Below are 10511 nucleotides of genomic sequence, written 5' to 3'. Positions count from 1 at the left end.
CGTTTCAGCAGGGGGCATCGCTCATTAAGGACCAACAGGTCAAGGGTCAAGTCACATGGTCAAGTGGGCAGCAGTCATTTTCCCCTCTTAGTCAGGGCAGGGGTTAGGTTAGGAGACCCTTAACTTATGTCAGGGCTCTTTAGCCTACCCAAGGGCAACAGGCTACTGTACAACAGGCAGTGTTCAAATCGTCTTTTGCTATCTATCTAAATAATGTGTTGATTGATGATGCAAAGTTTGCAAACCTCTCTCCTTGCACTGTATGCAGACACTCCCAACTGTAACAGTCAATAGTATACGCTATGAGCGAAGCCTGCGTTTGGATTCTGAGGTAATGTGCATGACATTTGTCCCTCTTTTCTTTCTGTGTACCTCTTTAACTGACTTTATCAACTTATAAAAATGCATAAACCACTATCACATAAAGGGTTCTTCTCCAACCAGTTGTATTTTGTCTGCAGAGTCTCTCCACTTCTCCTGTTGCTCTGGGCAGACCCCCTGGTCTGCCAGCTGCCCACAGACCACAGAAAGGTGAGCTGTGTGTGTGTGTGTGTGTGTGTGTGTGTGTGTGTGTGTGTGTGTGTGAAATGAAATGAAATGAAATGAAATCTATATTTACCCAGGGTATCTGGGCTAAGCTCAAGAACTTGTTTCCAGCCAGGCCCTGCTCATAGAACACATTTCATCGTAGTGGTTGATGCCTTGTTCAAGGGCATTTCAGCGGTGGTAATTTTAACGTGTCGGACGGCTGGTTCGAACTGGGAACCTTCCGGTATCTAGACCGCGCCGCTATCCGTTCGGCCACCGCTGCCACATGTGCCATCTGCCACACGTGTGTGTGTGTGTGTGTGTGTGTGTGTGTGTGCGTGTGTGCGTGCGTGCGTGTGAGCGTGCGTGCGTGCGTGAGCGTGCAGTGTGGGTGGCTATAGGAGCGAAAAGCTGTCTGCGTTGTAACACCCATGGAGTGTTTGACATCCCCAAGCTCGCAGCAATAGACAGACCTCCCTCGACTGTTTGGAGGCTGAGAGGGGGTCCTCTTCTGTCCGTTCCATGCCATGGTTGGCACAAGCTGCATGGAATGTGACTCTCCATATACAGTGTACTGTATATGTACAGTATATGGGGATCTTAGTTAATTGATGGCCCTCTGCCAGTGCCAACGGCATGTTGTGAGGAATGACAGCAAAAGATTGTTTATTGTCACCACCCCATCCTCCTCTCAGGCCATAACAACATTTCTGTAAGGTGCCATTGTGCTCAGATAAACATTGTGTGACAAGTGACATAGACTACTTCCCGCTGTACGGACTAACCGTCCGTCTGTACGGTCTAGTGACTAGTGCAACTATAGTCATTGAATCTGTCAGAGAAGCTCAGCTGTCAGAACCTTCCCTAAGAACATCTGGGACAACACTCCACACGTCCCAGACTCTTCTCCCTTCTGGCTCCTAAACTGTGGACTCATTTCTTCAGACTCTACCTTAGCCCGGCCATAGTAGCACTTGCCCTAGCCTTAACAACCTTGTAGGCTTATGCAAAGGTTAAAATTAAATTTACATATAGCATGTTAGGTAGACAGATGCCAGGTTTATTTGTTGACCTGGTATACTATAGTTTGTATAGTTTCTATGTCCAGATTATTTATTATTTGATATTTTACTGTTTCGACTGATGATAGGTTGTTGGTTTACCTGTGATCCTAGATTATTACTTCTATGCGTTTGATATATTACCTTGTGTTTACCTTGCTTACTGTAAATCGCTCTGGATCAAGAGCTTCTGCTAAATTGTAAATTGAATTCATTCAGCCCAGTCTATCCCACTGCATGTAAACATGTAGTCGGCCAGGGCGCAACCCGACCCGGGTGTAAATCTTTCCGCAACGTGAAAAGCCACGTTGATCACAGGAAGGGTCATGCCAGCTGTCAGCATACCCCAGTCCTCCTATCCCCCACAGTGCGGTGAAAGAAAGACGTGTCCAGGGAGTGTGTATAGTGAAGAGTCAAAGACAGACGCAGAGTCGCAGACATGAATTTACTTGAAAGGATCTACTCCTGGGCCAACCTGCCATTTCGTGGGGTTGGTATTGGGTGATTTGTGGCTAGGGCATTCCGGGCTGGGGCATTCTTTCTGGGAGGAGAGACGGCACATTCAAATCATAAAATTGCTAATTCATCCATTTGTAACTCCTAAGAGTGTACAAATGTAACCAAATGGACCTGTGAGAGTTAAATGAACCCTGATTATTAAGCTTTGTGAGTCTGGTTCGGTTTGTGGATTCCACAGGGTCCAGCTGGGTGACCTGGGACTGACCCAGGAGATGACAGTGGTGTTGATTTACAAAGGAAGAGGATAGTGTGTAGTACTGAGGCCTGTGAATAGCTCAGTACTGGACACTGACAGCACGAGATGCCAGCTGCCAACTCCACCCCTCCCTGCATGGTGCTTCTGTATTCTCTTACCATTCGCTTAAAAATCCAAGGCAAGCTGAACATTTACTACGTCCCATGTGCTAGGGGAGCGTGAGGAGTTCACAGGGAATGGAGACAAAGTACTTATTAAAGAGTAGGATTTCCATCACAGCTCTGCAGGGTTATATCCCCAGGCTGGCACACTGTTGACTGGTGCAGGCTTGGCAGCCTCCTTAGACAGAAAGTGCACTGATTGCTGTTAATACATTGCTGGCAGAGGCATGCACGCACGCATGCACACACACGCGTGTATGGGGTCAACAGCAGGTAGCCAATAGGGGATGGGCGACTCGCAGACACCCACTAATCAGCCAGATCTGAGCTTTCGAGGCATGAACAGAGGTCCGTTTCATAAACAGTGAAGGGGCCAGGAGGCTCATGTTGACGCGATGAGGTCACTGACTTGAGGCTTTTCATGAGGGCAGGATCTAGGCGAGCAGAAGGTGGGCCTCACTGAGAGAGCCCTTCCACCCGGTCTTGATTCCCTCCCCATTTGTTTCTGTGGCATTTCTACATTGTGTGTGCTCTGTACTTCACCTAACCTTGGGTACTGGTGGCTCCTCTTGCAGGTTCCTCAGAGGGCAGAGCCCAGGCAGGACTCGCCAGCAGCAGGGCATGGAGGGGTTCAGGGCTCCTGGACGTCCTGGACAACCTGCTCACGTACCTGTGGAGGAGGGGTGCAGGAACAGAGCAGACCCTGCCTGCCTGCATACACGGCGCCGTCCCTGTCCAACTACCCCACCAGACCTGCAGCCGGCCAGCACCACCCCCAGCATCCGGGCCATGTGGTGTCAGCGCTGCGGCCTACGGCCACCCTGCACCAGGACATGACCCGCCCCTCGTACTCCAACAGCAGCACCAGTCGCGGAGAGCTGAGGAATCCTCAGAGGGAGAAGGATGCGGGACGCAGGTAACGCAGCACCACCACGTCACACAAAGTTATGAACGCGAGGTAATGCTCTCGCGTTCATCAACGACCATTGCCATTGATGTGCCCTTAATCGAGCCACTTCGATGAAGTTGCATGTCAAATTGTTTTGCATTTGATTGTATGAAGTTTGAAGGAAAATGTTCAATTTCAACTTAACAGGTTGTTGCATTGTATTACAAGAACAACACTGACCCTGTACATAGTGTACCGTATAAGAAAGAAAATCCAAAAGCTGTGTCCACTAATTATCTTAATTAATCTGACATTCTCATTCACAATGTTGACTTTCTGGGTTTGATGGCAGAGTGCCTCTGCCACTGTGCTGCATGCTGAGTAGTCGTCTCTAAAAGTGACTTTGAAGAAGCTCTCTGTGGGCTATTTGACTGCCCTCCAGTGGAAATCCACTCTTTCATAGATGGAGTCAATGGCTCGGCTGGCAGTTGGCAGGTCTGTCGCTTCGCTTCCTGTGAGCTTTAGCTTAGAAGCCCTTGAACAAACAGCTTTGACAGTTGAGTAATGGGAGGTTGCAGGGAATACATTTCAAGCAGCCAAATAACAACAGAGGCTCCCAGCATTGTGCCACCAAGGTCCAAGTGCTTCTTGAGGAGTCGTGTGCATTTCTGCAGGGTTCATTCCAGATAGGTCCGCCTAAACGGTCGCTTCAGTCAAAGATGACATTTAGCTGAAGGCCCTCTTTCTTTCATTTGTTTTTACAGGAAAAGTTCACTGAGCACAGGTGTGTTTTTTTCCAGCAGCGCCTTGCTTCACACCTATAAAGTTACACACACGGTTCATGCTGTACACGAGCTGTCCAATGCAACCATTATGTTCAGCTACCACTTAGTAACTGTGGGATTACAGTCAGAGCCCTCACACATCAACACACAACAGTAGGAGAGAAGAGGTATGGGAGCTGAAATATTTAACCCACTAATTTCACCTGTAAACTTGTGTGATGTGACAATAAAGTTCAAGTTAAGTTCAGTTGCAGCTATCTCATACAGGTTCCTAACTTCCTCGTTCCAACTTTATATGTCAATTCAGGGAATTTGAAGCAATGACCTTCATCGTGCGCCCCATTTATCACTGTCATCTTCCATTGGCTAGCGTTATGCTTTGATTGATTGATTGATTGATTGATTGATTGATTGATTGATTGATTGAATACTTTATGTAAACAGCACGTCAGACATTAAGGCTAAAAGGATTACACAAAAACGTCCTGGAGACTAACACAATAATACTTGTCATCAACAAATACACTATAAAGGAGAAAAAGGAAAATCGGCTCCAGTGAATGACACTTCCTTACGATGGGCAATTTGGGCATTTACATTTACCTCACCTTGTGGTGTAGATGTTTTTTCAGGACACTTTTGAAAGAAACCAGTGATGCACATCCTTTATTGGATGGTGTCCTTTAATGCTGTGTTTCGTTTGTGTGTTTTCATGTTTCCAGGAGGGTGAGCCACATCACCCCCGGCAGGTACGGCTACGGGAGGATGCCTTACGTGGCTCCACTTCAGACGGATACAGGCCAGAGCCCTGGAACAGCGAGTTCCCACAGACGCCGGCGTTCCCCGGTGGCCGATCATCACCACCACACCGCTTCTAGAGCCCACGGGGGTCACAGGTCACACAACCGGGAGGTCTCTAACAACCCTGCGTACTACAGCAGGCCCTACCAGCAGCCCAGAGCATCCCAGACAAACCCAAACCCAGTCTGGGCCCCTCTCTACCAGCCAGGATCTGCCCTCCAGCCCCAGTCCCAGCAGGATCTGCACACAGGCAGCCAGCAGTCTGAAAGACCATACAATCCTCTGCCCAGCTCCTCCTGTGAGGGGGAGTCAGTCCAGTACAAGATCTGCAATAGTAATGTAAGACTTTGCCGCGCACAACTTCACTTCGCATCAGGATCAATTACGTTCTTATATGAGATGATTATGATGCACATATAGACAGATTACAGTATGTACATTCACATTAGGGTGGGGGAGAAATAGCATATGGAGGTGTAAACATTCCCTCTCTGGTCAGTGGTCACAGATTTTATGCAACTCAAATAATATTTGAATATTTAATAATTACATTTGAACCCTAATTTATTATTATTATTATTTTTCTTTTTTTAACCCACGATTTTGCAACCCATTTTTTCACCCAGTGTCAATTATCTAATATAATCCTGGGCGCTACACTTCCTCTACACTTCCCCTACCCTAGGGGACACGGGGAAAACATGCAAACTCCACACAGAAAGGCCCTTTCGCCAACCGACCCTAAAATTGTAAAAATGCCCAGTATAATGTTTATCAATTCATATTGACAGATTGGTAGTGTCGCTACTGAGTTAGCTGTCCTAACAAGGCAGGTACTGACATGGGGTATGACATGGGTATGTGTGTTTATAAGTTATAAAACCGATGGCCAGAGGACATATTCCGGGCATGTGTAAATGTTCTTGACAAGAAAACACTTAACTTAGCAATGTTTCCCCAACACATTATCATCACAGTTATACTGTAATAAATATAGACTGAAGACAAAGTAATGTTGGCTGGGGACCTGTTTAGGCAGGGCTTGGATTTGGAGGTGGTCTTTTATTGGCCTGTCATCATATTAGAATCGAGCACATAATAAGTTAAAAGCAGATAGTCAATGGCAATGGGGCATGGCATTATGAAATGTGATCCAGGTGTAGTTAATAGTTATAGACCAGCTATCTGTAGTAGTGGGTCTTTTTTTTTAATAGTATATCACTGTTCTACAGCTCACAATGTGCCACATCGGGATGCGTTGTGAACTCGCAGATCTGCTATTTTTTGCTACCGTTGGAAGGTTTTGACGGTGAAAGTGTTTTTTGTGGGTTATATAAATATTGAACCAATGAAAAGTATTAACAAGAGCTTGAGACTAAATAATAACTACATCATTCATTGGAACACAAGCTATTTTGCCCTGAAATATATATACTGTATGTGATGTACAGTACAAGTAAAATAAATAAAACCAGTTGGCCCATACCATAGAATAGTTTAACTATTTTACAGTTATTGCTTCACTGTGTTCATTCCTGTATTTGTTGTGTATGTGTATGGATGTGTTTGCATGCACACGTGTGTGCTTGTGTCCTTTCCATTCTCAGGCCTGTCCTCCATCCAGCAGACCCATCCGGGCTGTTCAGTGTTCTTCCTACAACAGCCAGCCGTTCATGGGCAGAGTCTATGAATGGGAGCCCTTCAATGAAGGTAGGAAACCCAACCAGCTCCCTGAAGTCTCCTAACATGGATGTGAACTGAACAGAGTCAAGCGCGTATTGTCCCAAACGTGAAACTATATTCGCAGAAAGGTATATGTGTACGCAATAATAATATATATCCCATCTAAATGACAAATGAAACATGGAAATACAGGAAAGTTAGGCGAAAAAAGCAGAAACACAAGGTGGGAAATCTTAGCTTTTACCAGTGATGTTTCCAGCATGCAGCAGGACATACAGAATGACAGATATCCCATTTCTATAGACTCGCCTGCACAGAGTTACTAAGGCTTAGCCTTTTACAGATGATAAGACTTGGTTAAACATGGTTCAAACGCAGATGAACTGTCTGGCTAACACGATAGGTGAAACCAAGCCAGCCGTTTGTAATATGTACAAATGCTTTTTTAAGACATGATTTCAAGAATGAGGCTGTTGTCTGATGAATCACAGATGACACAGACAGCAGGGTGTTGCAGAACCCCGGGGTCTGGCTGGGAGGGGCCCAGTCACCTTTAACCTTTAACCCAGACTTTGAAATGACCAGGGGTGGCCAGCCTGCCTGCCTGCCTGCCTGCCTGCCTCAGAACTGAGGGTTCCATCCAGTTAAGCACTTCCCTATTTTGGGCCTGTCATTATAGCATAACGATTTCAAAGAATTTCTAAAATCTTACATCAAGTATAAAACAGGGTTAGTCATCAGCTTTAGTCATCATTTAGTTATCTTAGTCAATGTCACTCTGTGTCTCTTTGCTTTTTTGCCCACCTTTACAGTAAAATTAGCTCACATCTCCTCAGTCTTTATATTGAGACTTGTGAGCTACTTTAGGGTTCCTATCCACAGTATGTGGACCATCCTTCAAATGTGCTGACCTGCTGACAGTATGAGTTGCCAGGTGAATTACGGTAGGAACTTTAAATACCCAAGCATCGAAACAGCTCATGTCGCATTGTTTCAATGTTAACTCCCCCCTCCTTATACAGACAACATAGGGCGACCTCTGGCTTTTTGAGGGGAATTGATCCACTTTGGCGATGAGTTTGACCTTTCAAGTTCACTCAAGGTCACATGTCACGTTGCCCAATTAAAGACCATTGTGACTTCCTATTTGGAAAACATGTCTCTGTGTGGAATATGTGTGATTTTGACCATTGACCTCGACCCACAAAGCTTTGAACCCTGCTGACTTTCAATGGGAAAATGGCTTCACTGAATGACCTGAAAGTTTCCGCAAAGTTGGGCAATCAGTCCCTAGAATAGATTACCTGATTAGATTTTGGGGTTAGTTGGGTCAAGGTCAAGGGTCACATATAGGGTCTAAATTGTTTCTTGGCCATAACATTGTCAAACCAGTAACCCTCTAACCTACCTCAACACATAAAAGCCATTATTATTTGTTCCTTTAAAGGGGATGGCGTTTGTTGTGCCTGGTAATCCACTTTGATCGCCCATCTGCGTGTTTGGGTGAACTCTAGCAGTGTTCAAACAACAACAGACAGGCAGTGCTAGTGGCATAAACTAATAAGGCCACATGTGCAGGAAACAATCCAGGTGTTCTTCAGGATGGGCAATACTTAACTTAGTATTAAAAAAAACAATTCACTAAGGCCTTTAGACAAGGTCTTCTTTTATGTGCACTTGAAGTCATCCTTCACTATGTGTTACAGTTCCTGGCGACCAGCACTGTGAGCTGAACTGTAGGGCTATCGGCTTCAGGTTCTATGTTCGACAGGCAGACAGCGTGATCGATGGGACTCCATGTGGCCAGAATGAGACATCTGTGTGTGTGGCGGGAAGGTGTCAGGTAGGGTGCTTTTTTCTTAACTTTTTTCTAGGGTCTTGGTCGGCATGCATGCTCTTTTTCAGCAACACAATGCTGTCACAGTCATACACACATTTCAGAACTGGAGTCTGCCCAGTAACGCCACAGCTATTACCATTGGTCACAAATCTGCTTCACAGGTGTGTTTATGGTCCAAGTGCTTTGATACAAAGAGACCTTGGTGGTAGTTGTTGACAAGATATTCTCCTTTCCCCTACAAGATTTTATATGAATGAGGTGCGACACTCTTTCATTCGATTTTTTTCCTTCTTTTTATTAAAGATTATTAAAGATTCAAAGATTATTGAATCAAAATGACAATAATGATGATTCGGTCCCATATAACTTTCATCAGATGTCTCAAAGATCATAATGGCAAACAAATCATGCTTTTAACTTCCACCCCCAGTTCAGCATTTAACACAAAACGTCCATCAGATTCAGACCATCATGATAAATGAGTATTTACTTCCGTGTGCATTCCCTGTCTCTGGGTTTAAAAAACTAAAAAAACATTATTTTAACCGGTCTCCGTTCCCCCATACGTACAGAAGTCTCTTTCTTGAATCTTAACATAAGTGGACTTAACAGGTGAATAAGATAATATAAGGGCTCATGATGACTCAGTCAGCCTGTTTCATTAAAGCTGCTCATGTAGAGTTATGTGTTAGTCATGTGTCAGGTGCTATAAAATACAATATATAATACAGTCACTGTCTGGATGGAAGAAACCTTGTTTCTCCATATTAAACCTAACCCTAACCTTAACCTTAGTAAAACTATACCTAAACCTAACCCTAACCCTAACCATAACCTCAGTAAAACTATACCTAAACCTAACCCTAACCCTAACCTTAACCTCTGTAAACTTAACTTGCCCGGGGGCGTGGTTATAAGCACAACCTGTGTTGGATTTAGTATGTCAAGGCACAGACAGCTATGGTAACCATAATGTTACAATTTACTAGAGTTTCTCGCCAGGGGAGGGCAGCAGAGGATAAGAGTGCATGGTGCTTCTGTAAAGGAGGGCAAATAATATGGATGTGTTTTCACTCTTGGACCAAATCATGGTATCTGGGATCTCATGATCCACACATTTATCCCGCTGACCTCATATTTAATATGCAGCACTAAAAGCACACCTATATGCACAGGGAATTGGCTAAAACACATGTCCCTGTGCATGAGTCTCCAATGTATCTTTAACTGGCGCAGTGTCCCACATGCTGAATACAGTTTAGTCCCCTTTTGATCAGGATTTAGCTCTAGGAAATATGTCGGGGGGGACGGGGGGATTTCAGCGTGACTCAAAGTCCTGCTTCTGAATGAACTGCAGCCAAATATGTCCACTCCAAGGCCTCCAAGTTCCCCTGCATCACAGTTGGACACGCTGACCTCTGTCTATTAACCCCCTTTGTGTTTCCCATGCTCCGTAATCCAGTGCAGATCTTTACCATATTAATATTTAATCAAAACAGAAAGTCCTCTGATCTTTTACTATTTGGCCCTGATGTAATCTTGACTTGTAATTCATACAAAATTATGATTCATCAAGGGGCACTGATCTCACCAGAGCTAAGGTCTCCTTTCTTTTCCTTTTTCTTTTCCTTTTTTTCTTCTTTTCTTGGCATACTCTGGCATACTCTATTCGGACAGCAAAGTCAGTGTAGAGAGAGGAAGCGAAACCGAGGGCAGAGAGAGAGGGGAGACACGTGAGAGACGTGATACGGGGAGTCGGATTCAAACGTGCGTCCTTGCAACTCACAATAAGGAGCATGTGGTTAGTGGTTGAGCTACCAGGCTCCCCAGCTCTCCTTTCTTTAACCACTTAAGCCCTATTTTAGTCAGACACTTTCATCAAGATAAACCACAATGATAGTGCATTGTTTTTGGTGGTGTGGCTCTGCTCCTGTGATACTACTATCTGCCCAAGCATGACACAAACCCTGAGATCACAACTAACCCCCCTGAAGCAGAGCCTAAAGATACAGATATTACATGGACATGGCAACAACATTCGAACCCTT

At 44.9% G+C, this 10511-nt stretch overlaps 1 protein-coding gene across 1 annotated transcript in view; it reads left to right on the top strand.

The window, feature by feature from the left end:
• The first annotated feature begins 296 nt into the window (after window positions 1–296).
• Window positions 297–10511, top strand: part of thsd4 (thrombospondin type 1 domain containing 4) — a 71889-nt gene continuing 61674 nt past the window's right edge. The window contains exons 1-6 of the mRNA XM_079496341.1: window positions 297–331; window positions 462–531; window positions 3041–3381; window positions 4862–5279; window positions 6548–6650; window positions 8330–8466. Coding sequence (XP_079352467.1) covers window positions 303–331; window positions 462–531; window positions 3041–3381; window positions 4862–5279; window positions 6548–6650; window positions 8330–8466 — 1098 coding nt within the window. The 5' untranslated portion in view covers window positions 297–302. The remainder of the gene's footprint in view (window positions 332–461; window positions 532–3040; window positions 3382–4861; window positions 5280–6547; window positions 6651–8329; window positions 8467–10511) is intronic.

This window comes from Electrona antarctica, assembly GCF_951216825.1.
Source record: "Electrona antarctica genome assembly, chromosome: 3".
Lineage (NCBI taxonomy): Eukaryota > Metazoa > Chordata > Actinopteri > Myctophiformes > Myctophidae > Electrona > Electrona antarctica.
The sequence above is the reverse complement of the archived record's forward strand: the minus strand, read 5'-3'. Positions and strand labels throughout refer to the sequence as shown.